Source organism: Protopterus annectens, chromosome 7.part0 (assembly GCF_019279795.1).
Source record: "Protopterus annectens isolate FY-2018-M chromosome 7.part0, PAN1.0, whole genome shotgun sequence".
Classification (NCBI taxonomy): Eukaryota; Metazoa; Chordata; order Ceratodontiformes; family Protopteridae; genus Protopterus; species Protopterus annectens.
This window is the reverse complement of record NC_056739.1, coordinates 605410229-605432156: the sequence shown is the minus strand read 5'-3', so window position 1 is coordinate 605432156 and position 21928 is coordinate 605410229. Positions and strand designations below refer to the sequence as shown.

At 42.5% G+C, this 21928-nt stretch overlaps 1 protein-coding gene across 3 annotated transcripts in view; it reads left to right on the top strand.

Moving 5' to 3' along the window:
• The window catches only part of CLK3 (CDC like kinase 3), a 1797083-nt gene extending 1788449 nt beyond the window's left edge, over positions 1 to 8634 (top strand). For all 3 annotated transcript variants that reach the window (XM_044077203.1, XM_044077202.1, XM_044077201.1), the window contains one exon: positions 7992 to 8634. In XM_044077203.1, the coding sequence (XP_043933138.1) occupies positions 7992 to 8177 (186 nt within the window). In that variant the 3' untranslated portion in view covers positions 8178 to 8634. The remainder of the gene's footprint in view (positions 1 to 7991) is intronic.
• Positions 8635 to 21928: the final 13294 nt, after the last annotated feature.

Here is a 21928-nt window from a genome sequence, read left to right as displayed (position 1 = left end):
ATATAGCCTCCCTATGGACCTGACTGGGCAGCTGGGCCTGATGCTTATATACTGTGACCCTAGTGCAAATTAGTAGCAGTTTCACTGCAGCAGGGTGAACACTCTAACATCTACATTTATGGTAGGTACAAAACTGTACTTTTCTTGCACTTCAGGAATTGAGCTAGCAATGTTCTGTGGAGTCAGTTGGTCTCACTACAGTGCCACCGGTGTTGAATAAATGCATCTCTGTAGTAACAGCTGTTAGGCTGCAGAGTGCATGTTTTTCTGTGCCCTGTATAGGCAGTTTCTCTTGCAGGTTACTTCCTAGTCTTTTCCATTTCTTGGGAATAATGAGCACCGTAGAGTCCAATATCTAGGTAGTTACCTTGATTAGATTTGTTGAGCCTTTTTTACTACACTGGATAAAGTTCAGGTAATCCAGAATAGTCGACACTGTGCAGTTGTCTGTCGGGAGCCAAGTCTGTTGGTGTTCAGTTATGGGTAGTCATGTGGCTTCACACCAGGTTCTTCATGAAGCTTTCCAGTGACCCCTCTGTTGAACCCTTGCTCAATATCTAAGAAGTACAAGGAATGCACTTCACGGTGGGTTGTCCTCTCTGGAAGACCTTTCCTTACTTCCCTTGGTAACAGACCATATATGCCTATGCTCTCAGATTGGTGGGGGCATGAACTGGAGGAGATGATCCTTGGTCCAGACTTGACCCACAGGGCCATTCTGCACATAATCCTAATCTTGCAGGTCCTCCAGGACTCCTTTCCAACTGGTGTGCTTGTCGTATAATCCGGCAACATGGCAGAGGTTTGGTACAAGCGATCCCACTCCTGTCCTCGTTGGGAGGCTGTGCGAGGCAGGGAGTTTTGTTTTTGTTCACCACCTTATTACCCGTCACATCCTAGGTCTAGTTCTTTACTTGACCAGCTTGTGTCCCTGACTAACTTTAAGTGCACCAGTGTTTGCCTTGTTCCTCCCTTGGGAGGAATTCCTGTTTGTGTCTCAGCTTTTCCCGGGTAGGGCTCGCCACAGTGGAACTCCGGTCCGCTAATGATTGGTAGCTGATTTTTACGTGCCGAGTTACCAGTCCTGACGCACAACCTTCAGTGAAGGTACGCCCATTCACGCATGTCTCCATGCAGAAGACGCTGTAGCTGAGAATCGAACCGGACAACGTCTTACTGTGAGGCGACAATGCTACAGCAGCACCACCACCGCTGATCTTGGGAGGAATTCCTGTACATGGACTAATTGAGCATTGGCCCTGAGACTTTAGCCCCCCCCCCCCCTTATTCCCAGATTACTAGAGGTTATCCTAATACTCCCATTTTGACCCCAGCAAGTATGGTGTCCTCATAATTCTGCCTTTCCTGTTAGGCAGACCTGCCCATTTGTAGTGTTCTAAGAACCTCCTGTCACACATGCCCTTCCTGCCCTCAAATTAACTGCGTAGTTTCTCCAGGTCCTTTTGCAGCAGGGACTCTTCATATGCTGAACAGGTGGGTTTGGCGGAAAGTGCCTTCTGGAGTTGCTTGCTTTCATCCTGGAATGCTTTTGGCATTTTTTCTGAGTTTTAGTGTTTTTGGATATTTTATCCGGGTTTGTATATTTACCTGTCAGAAAAGAGACATTGAAGTAATTGTTCTAGTTTTTCCTTGTGAGCCAGTGCTGATGGTCTGGACACCATTTGTTTTTTTTTTTGTTTGTTTCCAGTGTAGATTCCGTACTGTTAGGGTACAGTTATGAGCTATATTAAATTTTCATTAAGGTGCCCGAGCATTATTTGCATACCTTAGTGTGTAAAACCTCTGGGAGGGGTACTTTTTTTCTCTTTCCCTTTGCTAAGTGTTTGATTCCACTGTGGGTCCTTTTCTTAGTTTTAGGGAAGCTTACTCTCCCAATTTGAACTTGCTGCTTCAGTGTTTAAATGTACCCTTGAAATGTTAATCTGTGTTTAGGCAATAGAAGTCTTTGCGGAAAGCGTTCCAGATCTTTTAGTTGGTAACATTTGGCACTTTGACAATTTCCATAAAAATCAAGTTCAGAGGTGTCCTGCCTGTCAAAACATGCAAACTGCTTAAAATATACATTCACGTGTCTGTAGTTTCATTCATATGTGCTGTATTTTTAAGTTTTAAAGAAAAATATGCTTTAGTGTGCTTGTCAGAGGCGGAGCACACAGCCTGTTACTTGTGTCGTCATACCTACCAACGTAATTTTACAATTTGGGATTCCTTATGCTCTTGACACAAGTTGGGCAGTATTGGCAGGAACGCTTTGAATAATGATGGGCATACAACTTTCCCTTTCAACAGGAAGGGATTTCTAGAACTGTTAAAACTGGGTATGTTCATGGTGAGGCAAGAGCACAGTAACAAGGATGTATTAAAAAAAATGCAACAAAGCACTACAGTGGAATATCTGTAGCCACTCTTAGGTTGTTTGGGTAAGTAAAAATTATTGCAAACATTCTCTTTTTCTTCCACTCCAGTGGAGCTCAGGAAGTTTGCAATGTAACTTCCAGTGGGCAGAGCCTAAGCTCTGAGAATCAAATTGTCCTCATATTTCAAATAAATGTTCATATTTCTGGAACCTTGGGGATTATGAAAGTAATATAAATGGCAAACTCGTCAGTACAAACCATTTTTATAATGGTGGTAGTCTTTAGGTTTTATGTCTTAAACCGAATTTTATAAGTCACAGCAAACACTGTTACATGTGTAATATTTTGTAAACTTACAGTATCTCAGCAACAATTCAAGTTGCATACTGTCAGCAGCATTTTGTTCATCTACCTGAGAGTTTTCATATGAGGCTAAGGAGTACTGTTACTTGGTTGATGACATATATAGAAAAATGTGAAAATTACATCTATATAAATTAATATCATAAAAACAACAGTTAATATCAACCTGCACTAGACAGGGGGGGTCGGATGATCTTGTAATTGTTTGCCCTTGTGTAAGCTTTAAAGTTAAATTTTTAAAAACCTTGTACATAGCATGGATTTCTAATTATTGATGCAAATATGAACAAGCAATATTTGCCGCCTTGAGATGTCAGTAGGAGTTAACTGCAGATGCACCTGGAGGCATCACTTGAATGTAATGCGAGTATTTTTTACGTTGGGGTGGAAGTGCTTCTGCCCCCAGGAGGACTGTCATGGTCACACCCATCATGCCCACTTAATGAAAAGTGAGTGAAGGTAATGGCATGGATTCATAAAGCCTAATTATCAAATTATTTTTTAGGGGAGGGGACCAGAATGGATAAGTCCCCTACCAACAGATCTCAAAAAGACAAATGGAATGTACTATTTCATTTGGTCTTTGATCATGGTCTATTTTATGGATGCTTGTAGGCAGATTGTTCCAGTGTTCAAGAATATATAGAATCAGAAATTTCATTCTTGAACCTCTTAAAAGATATCACAGATGTTAGTCTGGAGGTATGCAATTAATTTGCATGCCCATGTGTCTAACAGATCTCATGGTATTGTACATTGTCTTGTAAGCAGTTTACCTCATTTGTGTGTAGTTGATACTGTAATAGGACAGGATCAAGAGCTCTAATTTGAGTCACTCTTTAAAAGGGCTGTAGCAGTGGAACCCTAAGAACAGCCGTTGTATTTCACAGTTGATGTAATTATGCTGTTATGAAGGCATGCAAATAAATTATGTGAAGAAACAGATTTTGTCAAGATCCCTAGCTTGTCACATCCTTAATATAATGTGTTGTATATGTTTAATTGGCAGTTTATTGGATGAAACTACCTAGGTACTAACCATTTCCAAAGCATGATTTGAATTTTTTCTTTGGTTCTATGCCTTGATCTTGTGCTCTTTATCCTGATGATCACTGTTTTAGCTGTGCAGGATCAGACAAACGACTGCTGTTTATATTGCATGTGTGTTTGCAAGTGCAGCACTTGTAGCAGGAATACTAGTAAAAAGTATAAAACGAATGGGCCCCTAAAACAGACTTTTCTGGGAAACCTCATCTGCTCATTGCGAGTGGTAGTCCTGAAAAATTCCAGTTTGTGATCAACTGGACAGCAGTCTATTACCCAATTTCATAACATAGTAGTTGATACTGGAAACATGAAGACTAGTAAGGTTACCCCTGTGTGGGATAGGCTCCGATTCTTGAGCCATTTAGATGGGTTACGGCTATTAAACATTGATCCAGAGGCGTACTTACAAGCTCTTAAAATAAATCCAAACTACTCCAAGTAGACCTGACCTCTATAAAACCGTGGTTAGTTTGGGTTGAGTACCCTCTCTAGTCACTTAACTGCTACAGGAATGATTTCTGAACTAAAGTTTTTGTTCTGTAATATCCCTTCACTGTTTTTCGCAGGGACTTTGTTCATGAGGATGAAATATCCAGGGACACACGTCAGTCAGCTGATTTTCATTTTTTCTATTGTTAGTTACAGGAAAACCTGTGCATTGTGAATGTATGTAAGCAACTTATGTTCTGTTTGGACAGTGTGCAACAAATGATTCCTAACTATTAATTTTATTTTCGTATCAGGATATCAAGTCAGCCATGTCTGTTTGGCTATTGTCCTGTGTAAAGGTTTTAAGTATTTATCAGAATTGGCAAATACTGTAGCTGTGGCAGTTTTGCAGGTTTTCTTTTACTTCTATGGATAATCTGTGGCTGCATCATAAGCAATTCTGAATACATTTGTAAGATGTTACAACCTGTATGTGATCTCTGTCTGGAGTCCCATTTTTGGAGCTGTCATTTTACAGAGCATCCTTTCACAAGGGTAACCCAAGGGGCAAGGATTGGGACTCTGCCCAGTAGATGACTTGAGATGAGACTCTTAACAGATAGTTATGTACTTAACTGAACAGCATAAGTCCTTATGCCAATCACTGTTGCACTCGCAACATCACTTATCTATTGAGCAGGTTGGGTTTAACAGCCAACCAGAGTTTGTGCCCAGCCCCTTTCAGTTATGCTGAGCTTACATCTTTTTAAGTCTCCTGCCTGTCTGATGGAGATGTTCTTGCCTCACAAAATACAAAGGAGGAATTTCTTTGTGAATAAATACAGAAAATCTAGTCATGGAAGTGTATCCATCATCCAAGGCTTAATTTTGACTATAGATTGTGTTTTTATCTAAGAAATCTTAAAATTTCCATGCTAGGATCTGGTCTCGAGAGAAGAAAAGTAATAGATGGATGTGGTTTAAAGGACTTTGGCAAGCTTCAAGGTAAAGTTTGTCTAGTTACTTGAAAATTAACATTGATAGCATTACATTAATGCACATAAATGAGGAACCAGCCGGTTCAAATTTGGGAACAGGCTTTGCAACACAGCTTTCACTTTCTAGCAACTCATAATCATAAGGCACTCTGCTGAAGTACAATGTGTCATACTTCTAATAGCACAGACTTTGATCATAGACCAAGTGTGGGAGAGCAGGAATATTCCAAACCAGCACCATGGGGAGGTCATATTCTGCTGTTTAAATATATAGTCTGTAGGAAATGTGCAAATTGAAGTCCAGGTGACTGATTTGCAGGTGATGTGGTCCGAGCCATTCTTAAAAAGTTGCTGTAGTAGCTGCTGTCCTAGTGGACTGAGCTTCTCTTTCCTTAGTTGTGGCTATGTAGTCATAACAGAAAAATATGCAGTTAACCAGCTGTTTATAATGTTTATTTTGGTACAGGCCTGTCCTGATGTAAATGAAACCATGCTTGTTTGAAATGTGTTTAGGGCTGCCACCTCTTGTGATGCTGAAAAATGGACTGAAGCCAAGCCCCCTGCACTACCTGTTACTCTGCCCAGGCCCAGACCATCTCCACCCACATCCACACCCATTTTATGACAAAAATACATGTCATTAAAGTGGAACTGCCCATAAACTCCTGTCTGATTCCACCACATTGCTTTAGGGATTCTTTTTTGTGGAAGATGACAATTTGCTTTAACAGACTCCAGCATTCTTTACACTACTTTGAACAGAATACCGGAGTTTGCACTGTGCTTTCCGCACTACTGGTAGGGTTTGCCACCTGTCATTGTGGCTAAAACTGGACTAAGCCCACTCCCCCTGCATCACCCATAACTCTGCCCATTCCCAACCCCTCTCCTGCCCATGCCCTGCGTGTTTTGGGATGTCACTATGACATCGGTTGACAGGGAACGCCCATTTTTTCCATTCCCGATGCTTGCTTTCAGCCGATTTACTATACTATATTTTCTATTAAAAAAAAAAAAAAAAAAGTGACTCAGTCGATGTAACAAACTCAGGTAAGGTAGTCTGTTTCCATTTTGAAACAGAATACTGGAGTTTGTACAGTGTTTTCCATAGTACAGAAGAATCTGCTGATTTCCGAATAGTATGTAAAAAAAAAAAAAAAACCGGAGAGGTGGCAACTGTACCAGAGAATCATTCTGATTACTTAATAGTCTGGAAGAATACTGGATAAGTGTCAAGCCTATTGACATACACCATGTGCATCTCCCACCCCTCCCAAATTTTGAGGTTTAAGAAATATGGGAATCTGAAGACTCTGACTCAACGCTTTAACTCCAAGATTATATTTTAGATTTAAGAGGGGGGGGGTCCATCTTTAGTGACACCTTAGTTTTTGAGAGGTTTAACCCAATTTTTACACCCCCTTAACCTTTTATTACTGTGTGGCCATGTTAGCCCAGATGGTTTTGTGGGTTATGGTAGACCCTTGATTCTCTCTAATGTATTTGGTCTGTTGCCCCAACCCCCACTCCTAACCAGCAGTATGTTGCATGGCTGTACTAGTGTAGCCTTCTTTCAGACTGTCTATTACACACAATTCAGCTTTCACCTTGCACTGCCCTATCTGTTCATCCTAATCGGCTAACACCCACCCGTACCCCGCAAGACATTGTCATGTCAGTTGTCTGTTCTTTCATGGATACGCTAAGTAAAGTCTGGAATGCCAAGTCTATCATTTAATTGCTTCAGTGTAGTCTTCAGATGTACTGCCATTTGCTAGCTTACTAGTGTCCTGTGGCATAGAAAAATAGGACTTTGGTGTCATCCTCTGTCCATTGCCACCTTTTAGTATTTTCTGTTGCCATTTCAAACTGCGTTTGATTCAGTCTACTATTGATCAACCCCTGGATTGTTTTGCTTCTGTCCTTCGTCTCACCAATCCAGGCATCGAGCATTACATGGATTTATTTCTTTGTTTTAAGGTCCATATAAACCGCATTGTACCCTAATTGTCCTTGGCTGTGTACCCACTTTAGTTCCCTTTTTAGGGATGTGATGGTGAAATGAATTGTTTTGATATGTGCTTCTGTCTCAGCAGTTTACTGTTTGGGGCAGAGTGGCAGGGGGGTGTTGCTAAACCAGCATTCAGCAGCTGCCCCAGCCTTGCATTGAGATTTTGTAACTTATGGTAGTAGAGGATTGCTTCACTATTGGAGATGTTACGGTAAGCTTTCATTTAACCATGCTCTGAAGAAGTGCCTGCAACTTTCAGGAGCTTGTTCTTGCATTTTAACCTAGTAGAGATTTCTAACAAGTCTCCCTGTATAGCAACATTTTGTGCAGTTTGTTATATAGCCTCTGTTAAAGCCTTTGCTCTCCTTCAGAACCACAAGTTAAAGCCGTAGATTGTATGCATGAGAGACCAAAGTATACAAATCAGGAGCCATGCAGGGAACTTGAATCCAACTATAGATATTCATTCCTGTGCACCTAGTGAGATGTCCCAGTGATAGTGGTCAATTTGATTTGCACACACCTCCATGATTGAGTTATGAGCAGGCACATATCCAGTATGTTTGCTCATTTTTAGGATCTTTAACAGCTGGTCATGGAGGGAAAGTATCATGTGCCATCTGCATGTGTTCATCACATATCTAACTACAATTACTGTTAACTGTGCTCCTAAAGTTTTTTTTAAATGTATAGTGTTAATGGAAGTACTATGTTTAGAGGGTGATTTCTGCCTTATATAGTGAATACATTTGTTTTTGTTTTCAGAGTTACATGTTACTTGGATCCGAAGAGCACAAGCTACTTTTTGATCTGTTAAGGAGAATGTTAGCATATGAGCCATCGAGGAGGATAACTCTTTCAGAAGCCCTGAAGCATCCATTCTTTAGTGCACTAACCCCCGAAGAACAAATGGTCTGCAAGAGAGATTCTAGTCGTGATTTGAGCAGATGACATACAGCAAAGAAAAATACAAGATGAAATGTAGCATAATGTTTTCCACAGGTCTGCAAAGAAGGGGACACTGCAATATTTTTATAATATATTTATTAAGCAAGATGTTTAATTTGTAACATCGAATACCATTTTATGTTGGTGATACTGACAACTCTGTGTATATAGTAAGGTCTGAGGTGTGCGACACCTTATAAACTTACATGTAAATAACTTGTGAATATTTTCTATGTAGAATTTACAGGAAAAGAATTCTATGTATGGGTTGCTGAAGCACATGTTTTCTTCACTGCAGAAATATTTAACAATGATGTAAAGATACTGCCAAGAAATTTCATATGAATTTGATATTTTAACTATGCTACTTTGCTAAGCACGATACAACTTTGCCAGAAGATTTCAGTGCAAGACACCCAAAACTATTCAGATTTAAGTTTTATTAAAAAAATTGTGCTGACTTGATTGTGGTTATGGTTTTATTTAGGTCTTCTAGCAAGGTAATGAAATGGATTTTAACCTGTTTTGATTGTTTAGTGGTGTTGCCTCTTGCCCCCCTTGAAATACACCACCTTCTGAAAGTAGTAATAGAAAAGCTGGAAGTTAATGCATGCAGTTTGGTTTGTTAGGAGCTGAGCAGATATTATGATAACACTAGATCCAATATCTTTTGTGTGATTCAGCATTTGGGTCATTGGATCCGACGAGATCCAACCTGTGCACCTGTAGAAGAATCCAGAGCACTGACTCCTTTCCTACCCACAGTCCCCCTCTTCTTCCAAATGCCTCGGTTTTCATTTGCTGCCTAATCGATCCACCCAGTCCTCAACGTCTTTTCTGTAACCCCAGCCCTCTGATCCAACTGATTAATGTTTCATCAGAGCCGATGAGTCCTTGGCTCCATTCACCTTTTCTTCAGGAGAGGCAGTTGTCCAGACTACCCTCAGTGGCTTCATTTGCCAGGTCTGCTTGAGGAGCCTTATGGAAGCAGACATTAACAAGATGATGCAGAGATTCCTTCATGCACAAATTCATCTAGGAGTTCTCTGATCTCCATTCACACAGTATGTTCCGAGAACAGCAATAACGCCATCCACAAAGTTCTCCAATTCATCCTTCGTATCAGAGGCCCATGGATCCGAGCTTCCAAGGAGCACCCACATTGGAGCAGACGGTCCTGTCTATTTTGACTTTGACTGTATGTCTGCCTTTGACCTCCAATATTACTTGATCTGGTTGAGTCTCTGAACAAACATCAGTACAGGGGCTCGAGGTGTGGATTTGCTATAGAAACTTTCATAGGTAGGTACTAGGCTATCTGCCCGAAGGCATTTATAAGCCTAGCTGGAATGTGTTGGCTTTCGCCGCCCCCTTAGATTAGTTCCCTGTGCCTCTGTCCAGCAAAGCCATTCAGGTGATCCCTGGGGTAAACAACTCATCAAGGTTTCTTTTGAGGGTTAGCAAAGAGCTCTGCCTAATGTAGATTAAAATCTTGTTCCAGAGCATGGGAAGTCTTTGGGACCGGAATCTATCTCTCCAGCACGTCCTATTTATTGTGGTGAGGTTTAGATCCCTGGAGCTTGTGGCTCGAGGGGATATGGTTTTCTTTGTGGAGCATGTCCATCAATTCTGGGTTGGAAATGGCCTTGTATGTCGGGCAGAGATCACCTCTGAGTAGGCGGTATGCAACAGAGTTCAGCTGGAGTTTCTTCAGTCGATCTGCATAGGGCATCTGCTTGAGGCCAGTGATCCTCTTGGTGAACTTCTGTGGTCTTTCCAGTTGTTGCAGGTGTCTTATAAGGTACAGCCCAAATGGGGCATTGTACTCTGATGGGTCTGATGAGTGATGCATAGAGGGGCCCAGTGAACTCTTTCGATCTAGATGCAAACCCTTTTGTGATTAGGTGGGCCACATAGAAGGATTTTCTAACCACTTTGGCAATGTGATTATCAAAGGAGAGGTTACTATCTACTTGGGTCCCCATATCCCTTATTACTTCCGTATTTAGGGGGCTACCACCTATGTGGTAGTTTGTGGGTACTTTGTTTTTTCCAGAGGGACTGACTATGCACTTAGCTTGAGGCCATGGTTTTGACACCAGGTATCTCAGTGAGACCCTTTTGGAGGATGTCTGTGTCCGCTGGAGAGTCTATTTTAGTCCCTAGTTTGCAGTAGTCTGCGAACTTGGTCAGCCATAGTCCTCCTGTGCTTGCCTGTACCTCTGAGAAGTATATGCCAAGCAGGAGGGGTCTAGGACTGAGCCCTGGGGAACGCCACTTGTAACAGGTTTAGAATCAGACCTAGCTCCCGCAGCTCTTACCATGTGTGTTCTGTCCATGAGCCAGTTGGCAACCCATCTTGTGAAGTAGGGGGTTTATATTCAGGTTGGTGAGCTTGTCTATAATACCCGAGTTGGGGAATGGTGTCGAAGGCCTTTCCCTAGTCTATAGCCTTGGTAACTGTCTCAAAGAAGTCCACCATGGTTAGGAGGCATGATCTGCCCTTAACAAAACCAAACTGGGTAGGGTCCAGTGTTTGGAGTTTTCCAATGTCTCTGTTAGTGAGATCCATGATGATGCGCTCCATAGCTTTGCAGACCAAGCTAGTCAGGCTTATAGAGCGATAGTTCCCGGGGTCTGTTGTGGCTCCACCTTTGTGGAGCGAAATAACCGTTGCTATGCGCCACTCTGTGGGCATGTAGCCTGTGGAGAGGCTGAGTTTAAACAGTGTGTTTAGGTGAGGGGTTAGTTCATCTTTGAGCTCATGTAGGACGCAGCCTGGGACACCGTCCGGTCCCATTGTGATTTTGGCTATGGAGATGGCTGTTTTAACCCGAGTGTCTGTTCTCAGGGGCACTACATTCTTCTGGTATAGTTATGGGCCCTTTTGGGGGTGGGGGTGAAGTTTGCACTGAACTGGTCTGCCAGGATGTTGGCTATATCAGTCGGTTCAGTGTATTTTGTGCCATTCTGCACTAACTCCAAGCATATCTGCCACTTTGATTCTTGACATAGCTAAAGAATGCCTTGTGGTCATCTTTGGAGTCCATGGCAATTTTTCTTTCGAAGCTAGCCTTGGATGATTTTATGAAGGAACGTAGTTTCTTGCTGATACTGATCAGGGATGTCTTCCCTTCTTGGGATTTTACACTCTCTTCTGTACTAGTTTCCTCCTCCTTTTGTATAGCTTGTTTATGGCAGGGGTCCATCAGACTGGTTTACTTGGAGGAGTGAGTCTTGGTTTTGTTTGGGATAGCACGATCCATGTATTCTTGTAGGTGCCCGTAGAGTGCATTAGTAAAGGATTTTGCAGCTTGGACAGTGTTATCCTTTAGCATGGAGGCTTTGAAACTTCCCACCTCGGTCTTAAGTAACGTGAAGTTTGCTTTTGAAAAGTTTTTCACTGTGGATGTCCTTCAAGGATGCATCTGCAGTCCTTACAAATGGGTTGTCCTGTCGTCAGGCAGCCCTTCGGTCGGCCGGATTCCAAAGTCTGGGTCTGGCCTCGGCTGGTGTCGCACTTCACCCGACGTCATAGCTGCAGTTCTTCGGGTATAAAGGCATCAGCCGACGCCATTTTCCTCAGTCTTTCTTGCCGTGGCGCTCAAGCAGAAGCTGTTCGCAAGTGCCGGTCGGTCAGAACCAGAGATTACTACTACCGAAGACTTCTAAAAAGCTAAGTACCCTGTTGGGGACTCTTTCTTGCCTCAGCCGATGTCCGAAAAAGTGAATAACTGTTTAACTTGTGGGAAACAAATACCTCATAAAGATTTCCACTCTTACTGCTTACCTTGTTTAGGCCCAGACCACGACGTAGCAGCTTGTCTAGCCTGTGCTTCTTTTACCCGATGGACGCTTAGACGTCGGTCGGAATTTGCTGAGGAGTTTTTCGGCTCCGATTTTGCTTACATTATGCCGTTGGATCCTCCGACTACGCAAATTTCTAAAAAGCGCAAGGAAAAGGACCGACACTCGCGGTCCGCGGTTTCGGCCAAAACCGCGGTTAAGCCAACCGCGAGTGTCTCTGTTTCGGCTGAAACTGAGCAAGTGGTTCTTCCTTCAGCCGAAAACTTACCTCCTACCGAGGCCTCTTCCAACCTGGTGGAATCGGCTTCTGAAATCCCACCTGCTCTTGCAGTTTCCCAGGAATTATCTGACGCTATCCCCTTGGATATTTCAACCCCTGCACGTGGAGCTGCTAGGCCACCTGCAACCATGTCTATTAAGGCCTTTGCCAGGGCTAAAGCAGCTAAATCTACTAAATCTGTACCTGCTAAGACCCCCTCTCACAGGCCTAGCTCTAGTTCACAAATGCTTAGTCTAGCAGAGGATCTCATTTCTTTGATCCGGGGATCCCAACCTCACCCAGACAGGGCCTCTCACCCACCTCCAGGGAAGAGGCCTAGAGCAGAGCCCCCTGAGCCAGTTTCTACAGATGACTCCTCTGATGATTCAGATAATACAAACCCTCCAGAGGGGCCTTTCTCCCCTCTGATGCTGAAGATTCCTTCTGCCTCTCCGCCTGAGGAATTTTCCTTTGGGGAAACCTTGCATGCTATGAGGGAACAATTTCAGTGGCAGGGCCAGGATTTTTCAGACTCTAGAAAAAGGCTTAGAACTTTTCTGCATTTACCACAACATAGGCCTTTAGCCATCCCTCCAGTTCTCTCTGTGGTGGATGATGCATTTAATGATGCTTGTACTGCTCCTGATTCACTACCTCCGGCCCTTGCTAAGCCCGATAGGTACTACAGGGTCCCGGACACGCATTATCATTTGTATAAGGCTCCTTTTGCAGATCCCGAGACTATCTCCCAGGGACCTAAGGCTGTAGCAGCTACCTCTGCCAAAACCCCCCTCCCCTCTGAAAGGGAATCCAGGTCCTTAGAGAGATGGGGTAAAAAAGTTTACACTTCTGCTACTCTTTCAGCTAGGGCCTTGAACTGTCAATTCCACATGATCCAGTATCAAGAATTTGTTAGACCAGTTAACCAAAAAGCTGTCCTCGGATGAACCATTAGACAAAAAATCTGTTCAGGAAATGGTACATAACATTCAGCAAGTCAGTAACCATTCCTTAAAATGCGGCTATCATGCACTGGAGGCTTCCTTTAGATCAGCCATGACTGGCACAGTTATCAGAAGACATGCATGGTTAAAAGAGCAGGCCTTACCAGACCATGTCAAATCAAAGCTACTAGATGCTCCCATGGACAAGATCAATTTGTTTGGCTCTCCTGCACAACAGGTGCTGAAGAAGATGGAAGAGAAGGCAAAATCTGTCCAGACAGTGAAAGATTTCTTACAGGTCCAACCTCCAAGGTTTAGCAGGAATTGGCCCTCCAAGAATTGGTTTTTTCCAGACATCTCCAGAGCTCAGAGAGGCAGGAATAGGCGCTCAAGAGGCAGAAGTCAATCCAGAGGTGCCTACAGGGGACGCCAGTGGCAGGGTAACAACCAGCGAGGTACAGCCACAGATACAGCCACCACCACTACTACAGGACAATCACAGTGACTTGGCTCTGGCACCGCCTACCAGGGAACAACTAGAAGCACCCTTAGGCGGGAAGCTAGCCTTATTTTCAGTAAACTGGCACTTCATCACAGGAGACAAGTGGATTTTGCAGACAATAGACCAAGGTTACAGGTTTCACTTCCATACTCTACCAAGGAAGAGAGAAATGCCAAACCTACCTCCAAATCAAAAGGCAGAAACTCTAAAACAAACAACTCGCTTACTAAGGATGAGGGCTGTAGAAAAGGTACCAACTATGGAGCAAGGACAGGGATTTTACTCCAGACTCTTCCTGGTACCAAGAAAAGAAAACAAACTGAGACCTATTCTCGACCTGTCCGCTTTAAACACATTCCTCATTGTTCCAAAATTCAAAATGCTGACTCTACAGCAGCTTCTTCCCATGTTGGGCAAGGAGTCTTGGCTGGTAACTCTAGATCTCAAGGAGGCATACCTGCACGTCCCCATACGACCAAATTGCAGAAGGATACCTCAGATTTCTTGCAGGATCAGAGCATTATCAATTCTCAGCATTGCCCTTTGGCTTATCTACTGCGCCCAGAGTGTTCACGAAATGCCTGGCATCAGTAATTGCTCATTGCAGGCTCCAGGGAATCCAAATCTACCCTTACCTGGACGACTGCCTGATACAAGCGGACAACAAAAACAAGCTAACAGAAGACTTGAAAAGGGTCATTTATCTACTGCAAGCCCTGGGATACACAGTCAGTATAAAAAAGTCAAGGCTGATGCCATCCCAAAGGATAACCTTTTTGGGTGCAGAGCTGGACACATCAAAACAAATGGCATTCCTAACAGTAAAAAAACAGGAACAACTCCCTCTCTACTTCTTGGCATTAACAAAGCAGAACCAGCTAACAGCAAGAAAAGTCGGCAAGCCTTGGGTTTCATGGCATCCTGCATAGTATTGGTTCCACATGCCAGACTGCATATGAGAAAGTTACAGTGGTACCTAAGGAATTTATGGTCTCAGCACAAGCACAGCCTAGAAACCCAAATTCCAATAATCCCATGTCTGAAATAAGAATTCCAATGGTGGGCTCAGGCCTGTCAATCAAACAAAGGACTGCCCTTCCACAACACTCAACCAAGCCAGACCATCACAACGGACGCCTCAGACCTCGGTTGGGGGGCGCACATGCTGGACAAATGCATACAAGGCTTATGGACTCAAGACCAGCTGCACCTACACATAAATCAAAAGGAAATGCTGGCAGTAAAACTGGCAATTCAGACATTCAGACCATTTCTCCAACAAGGCCAACTGTTGATAAGGACAGACAACACCACAGTTATGTGGTACATCAACAAACAGGGAGGCACACATTCGTACCCTCTATGCCAGATGGCAATGGACCTATGGAATGTGGTCCTGAGCTTCAACATTCAGTTACAAGCAATTTTTGTGCCAGGAAAAGAAAACATTCTAACGGACATACTAAGCAGAACTACCACGGATGCCCACGAATGGATGCTGCATCCGGACATCTTCAAAACCATTACAAGAAAGTGGGGACTACCAGAAATAGACTTATTTGCATCCCCACACAATCACCAACTGAAGAAATTCTGCACAAGGACGTACCACCCACTTGCTTGGAAAGTGGACTCCCTATCTTTCAGTTGGAAAATCCTGTCAGCATATGCATTCCCACCACTTCCTTTGATGCACAAGGTGCTATTGAAAATCAAAGTACCGACCAAGGATCATCCTGATAGCTCCAGACTGGCCAAGGCAACATTGGTACCCACTACTGAGGAGCATGTCTCGGGAACAAATATGGACTCTACCTCTTGTTCCCTTACTGTTAACACAGAACAACTACAACACCCTACATCCAAACCTGAAAACACTGCAGCTGTCTGCCTGGAACATTGCATAAGACCAAATAACCCAGATTTATCTCAAAGGGTTAAAGACATTATCTTGGAGGCTCGCAGACCCTCAACAAGAAAAAATTATTCAGCAAAATGGAAAAGATATCACATTTGGAGTACTGCAAAGGGAGAAAATGTGTCACTGGTGAACATAGCCAACATCCTGGAATACTTGGCAGAGCTCTTCCACAACGGCCTGTCCTATTCTTCCATTAAGATTCATGCATCAGCTATTTCAGCAGAATATAACTTGGATCCTCCCGTCTTCTCACATCCTCTGCTCAGGCAGTTTCTGAGAGGAATTAAAAATGTAAAACCACCTAGGAAACCACCATTGCCAGCATGGGACTTAAACTTTGTACTAGAAAAGTTGACACTCCCTCCTTTCGAACCAGCAGCAACAGCAGACTTACAATACTTATCATGGAAAACTGCTTTTCTGCTTGCAATCACTTCAGCAAGAAGGGTATCTGAGCTACAGGCTACTTGTTCTGGAGTGATCTGAGTGCTTGTGTTATGTGGCGGATCCTGGCACCCAACAGACAGCAAACAGTAACCTTCTCCTTGTTCAGCCTAGTGAGTGGAACATCAGTGTGCCTGACTATAGAGTCACCTATTACTAGTGTGATGGTATGTTATTTTGCCTTCAGGGCTGTGATTGTGTGGCACACTGGTTTTGTGAAGTATGTTTCATGGTTTGTGTTGGGGGGGTTGGAGGTTGCTTGGATGTCTGCTTCGGAGGTCTCTGTTGCTTTTGCAGATATTTATTTAGAGCCTCCGAGTACGTTTTCATGTATTTGTGTGTTTTTTGCTGGTGCTGGTTTCATAGGTCTGTGTGAGACTGGTGGTGTGATGCAAGTAATTCCCTTCTCCTCTTGACTGCCTGGTCCATTCTTGGGTTGAGAGAGCTTAGCCTCCTGTTTGGCTTTCAGAACAGTCTCTTGCTAAGCACCTCTACACTAGATAACTTGACACCAATGTCTGCTTCTGCTCCAAGGCGAGTCAAATTGAGGTAGGTTCTTACTATGCCAAAACAAGAGGTACTTTTCACAAGCTCTTCTCCATCCAAACCCCTTTTGGATATTTGGCTGACTCTGCACATCCATGTCACCAGGGATGGTTTGCTCGTTGTAGTCTTGAGGCTGTTCAGCACTTGAGCTCCCTTTCTGACTCAGACTACTCCCCAAAAGTCCCATCAAAACAGGGTCCTAGGAAACTGACAGATTCCTGTCTAGAATCTGTCACAAAAGAAACAGGCATGGATGATGGGATTGTCCCCAAGATCCTCTCTGGAGGACGTCACCTTTGGTGACATTTTGATTTTGATGAAGCAGAGGTGGTTGGTCCACTGATGTTGACGTCCCCTAAAGAGTCTGTTCCTGTAGGGTTTTAGAGCTGGTTCGTATACCTCTTGGATGGTACCATCTCTTGATGCACTTGTAAGCTTGGTAGCTCAGTGGGCTTGGAAGGATCCCGACACAGTAAAGCTAGACTTTCCACTGATGAGGTTAATATTTTGTTAGCCTCTCAGACATCCTTTACCAGAAAGGTTTTCATTATCAAGTGGAAGTTCTTTACCTGTGCATTTGCAAAAGGGATAGAGCACTTTTTCACCACCTCTTTCTTTCATTCTAGATTTCTTGTCGGACCTTTCCTTTTCCAAAAAGGATCTAGCTTTTCAACAGTCATAGTACAGCTGTCCATTTCCATTTTCCAGAATGGAGACACTCACATGGCTGTAGCTTATCTCAAGATGTCAAAGGCCTTTTTTAAAGGGAACTTTCTTATTGAAACTTCTAACCCTTTGATCCGGCAGCTTCAGCAAACAAAGTACCTTTCTTGGAAGACTCTTTCTGGTGGCCATCACTTCAGCTAAAAGGATTTCTGGCTTGCAAGCACTTTGTCAACCTCCTTACCTCATTTTCCTTAAGGATGTTTTAAGAACAAATTCTATGATCATGCCAAAAGTAGCATCCAAGACCACCATTAATTTACCAGTGTTCTTCCCAAGACTTTCTAACAAGAAAAAAACTAAATGAAAACTCCAGCCAAGCTAGAACTTCAATGAGTGACCTCCCAAACCTCCTGTAACAGAGGCACATGGGATATATGCAAATGACCCTTATGAACATCAGGTGTTTGATATATGGCGATTCTGATTGCCCATGACTTTTACATTTGAAGTTGTTTTAATGGACAATTTCAGGCCAATAAAGCCAAACCCCATTTTCTAACAAAGAATACATTCTTCTTGTACTGGATTTTAGACAGCTTAGATGTTATCTACATCAGATTTTCTGAAATCTTAAGCCCTCTCAGCTGTTTGCAACCTTTTCTAATGCCAAGCTTGGCCATAGTGTTGCTAAAGCCACACTGTCAAGGTGGCTGTCAGACTGCATAGCCTTTGTATACAAAATATTAGGAGAGACTAACCAGAAAAAGAGCTCACTCAAAGTATGTGGCTACTTCTGCTGTCTTTGTATAGAGTTCCTGTAGACAATTTGTGCTGCAGCAACTTGGTCCACAGTTCACACATTAATTTCTCATTGTAGACTTTATGTACAGTCAACATTCCGTATGTCTTTTGGCTGCACAATCTTGGGAATATCCTTCCTTGACTCCCAGGTTTGTGGAAATTAGGGAATCTCCACACCATGCATTTGTGAGTTCCAAGAACCCCTTTGGAGTGTTTCATACTCTGGGAAACTGGAATGTCTCACTGAGTCAATGATCATGATTTGGCGCTTTGTATGGATATCCTATCTTGGGTCTGTCTGGGCAAAGCTCACTTTATAATTTGAGGGACTGACCACCCTGTCCTATGAGATGGAAGGCAGAATGCCGCATTCACAACTACATCACCTTCCAAATCCTTTTAGAAATTACCCTATCCAGGGTCCAATTTATCCTATCCGATCTTGACTGATGGATCTTCGGGCTGCTTATCAGACCGGAGATGGCAAAACTAGTGCTCCATCCTTAGGCTTCAGTTTTTTCCTTCCCATAATGCACCTGTGAGTGAACTACCCGAGATCTCATTTGCCACCATAGTGGTTGGACACTAGTCTCACAAGCTTAAGCACTCCATATCTAATTGTAGAGCTGTGGAGTTAATCTTGGCTTTCATATTTTACATTCCTTTGGAAAATATTTTTGTCAAGAAAAAAAGCTGATGAGTAGTCAAATCAGCTGATTTCACAAACCAGCTTTTTAAATTTTCATGAGATTAAGGCATAGCAGGGATTGGGGAATTTGACCATTCCCCATTGTATTATCTCCATGTATGTAATTGGCAGGGGAGGTTATAAGGGGTTTACCCACCCCCTTTGATTTGTGATCAAGCATTTGTTTACTCTGGCATTGATAGGGCCAGTCGATTCTAAGGGCATCTGGGTGGTGGGGTCTTAATATGCCATACTTATTCCTTCTCTCATCTTCCATGCTCATCCATTACATTTGAGAGCATCTCTCATCTTTGGACCATGCCTTCCTGTAAGGGAGCATCATTGAACACCCGCCCACTCAGGACAGGCACCACCCATCCCTCCTTGCTCCATGAATCAACAGAGCCACTAATTGGACCTGGGTCGACTGGGTCATAGTTGGATTTATCCCTGCACACCACTGGAGTTGCTTCAGGGTTTGTCATCTTGAGTTCCTTTACAACTTGTACACAACCGTGCAGTGTTTTCTCTATCTACAGTAGGTCTTTGTACCAGTCGAAGCTTGCTTAGTTGTATTGGTTGCATTTGGGTTCTATTTATATATAACATAATCTTTTTAAGCGTCTCTTAAAGTGCTGGGCTAGTTAGGCTAGATTTTGTTTCTGTTGTAGACAGTGGATTACTGTTGTACTTGTGTGCTTTTGTTGACCATTGTAGAAGAAAAGACAGATTTGCTTCTACAGTTGCTCCCATGTGCAGACATCAGATCTCACCCAGGACATCCATGAGTTGTGCGCGTTCTGTGTGAGTTGTGCATGCTTACCAGGGGGGAGAACTTTATGCAAGACTGTTCAGTCTGGAAAGCCATCGTCCCTAGGGATTTATTGGATTGATTTAAAACTCTAAAGGGTTTGCTGCTTGTAGACAGTTTTTTTTTTTTTTTTTTAATAAAGAGAATCAAGAAATGAGTGTAGAAAATGAAAAAAACTTGGAATACCAAAACAGGTAACTGCAAAAACAGGAATGCAGGCAAGAGGGCTTGAGGCACGCACACAGTAGTAGTTTCCAAAGTTTATTCTTCAGACTTTACTTCAAACGATACAAAAACAACAAACAGTAACCATAAAGCGCTTTTCATCTCACCCCTTAGTGAGACTTCATCAGACAGTTGCAACAAGAATGTTTCAAACAGTAAATACAAATTCAAACCACATCAACTTCCTCCAAGCAAAAGACAAGCCTGCCCCCAAGGTAAGCAGGAAATAACCCATTGTATACTTTAAAAATCCGGCTTCTTGTAAAACAAATGTGTGCAGTAAATATATTTGTATATGTGTAAATATAAATATAGCTCATCAGTTTGAAAACACTCTTAAAAGACCTTTTAAAAGTGTATTCAGAAATTTAAAAAACTATGCTAACATCAAAACCAATAGTTAAGATAACAGTAAAAAGTGAGAAGTCAAGAATGGTGTAAAATTGAAAATAGTATAAAATAAAATACTTTACCACTGTGTGAAAAAGTATTAAAATCTTAAATAACTTTCAGTAGTAGTTAATAATGAAAGTTCTAAAACGTAGGATGAAAAATATAATAAATGAATATAGTAAAACACTTATTAACCCCATGTTGTCTGAATTTAAAACCATCAAGCTGAAAAGACTGGAGCAAAGAAAACATTCACTTAGTTATCTATACGTGAATGTATCTGCATTTAGAGTTATGTGAATGTGTACACATCTTTTATATTCACCGGACGTCCTTTACAGGATTGTTTTCTTTGTTCCAGTCTTCAGCTTGATGGTTTTAAATTCAGACAACATGGGGCTAATACAAGTGTTTTATTATATTTTTCATCCTACTTTTTAGAACTTTTGTTAACTACTACTGAAAATTATTTAAGATGTTAATACTTTTTCACAGTGGTAAAGTATTTTATTTTATACAGTTTTCAATTTTACACTTCTTGACTTCTCACTTTTTACTGTTATCTTAACTATTGGTTTTGATGTTAGCATGGTTTTTAAATATTTCTGAATACACTTTTAAAAGGTCTTTTAAGAGTGTTTTCGAACTGATGAGCTACATTTATATTTACACACATACAAATATATTTACTGCCCACGTTGATTTTATAAGAAGCCAGATTTTTAAAGAAGTATACAATGGGTTAATTTCCTGCTTACCTTGGGGGCGGGCTTGTCTTTTGCTTGGACGAAGTTGATGTGGTTTGAATTTGCATTTACTGTTTGAAACATTCTTGTTGCAACTGTCTGAAGTCTCACTAAGGGGTGAGATGAAAAGCACTTTATGGTTACTGTTTTTTATTGTTTTTATCATTTGAAGTAAAGTCTGAAGAATAAACTTTGGAAACTACTGTGTGCGTGCCTCAAGCCCTCTTGCCTGCATTCCTGTTTTTGTAGAAAATGAAAATCTGATGATACAGCCACATTGATAGCTCCAAAGGCTGTTGGCACAGACCTCTGTGGTGATAAACTACTTGATTGGAATCTATCATGATGCCAGATCACCAAAAAGTCTCAAGTTGAATGTCTGGAGAGGGCGTTTGCTTGGATCCCAACTCTTCCTTATTCGGCACTCTCACTTGGATAATTAAGGTCCCTCAGAAATTTGGGAAATAGATTGGGATCATATGATGAGGGATTTCCTAAAGGCACAGATTGAGGCAGGTGTTTGTCCATCCCTGTCAGTTTTGAGGGCTTATTGGGCAGGCCGTTCATCTCCCATCTTAGCTCCTTCCTCTCTGCTCCCCTTGGTATCACTTGCTGTGGAGCAAATTCTTCTGGAGTTTGGACTCTTGATGTCAGCTTGTCCTTAAACTCCACCCTCAAGATATGAAAGTTGACCACTGTGTTGGAGGCTTAAGCTTTTGAAGTTTCAGTACTGTTGCCCTCTGGTAGCTTAGGGGGCATGCCTTCGGCATCTCCCACTACTTCAGGAGGCTGGTGCAGGTGGCTGATGGGATTCCTCTGGTACTGCAAATGAGGCTTCAGCATCCCAGTTTATGGTGAAGATGACTGCTATTCAGACTTCACTGTCAGCTCTACCACAGAATGCTCATTCACATGCTTTTCGGACCCAAAACTTGGACCGTACTACAAAAGGAGGGGGCGTATCAATATTCATCAAAGATACCCACATCTCCAGGTTGGTG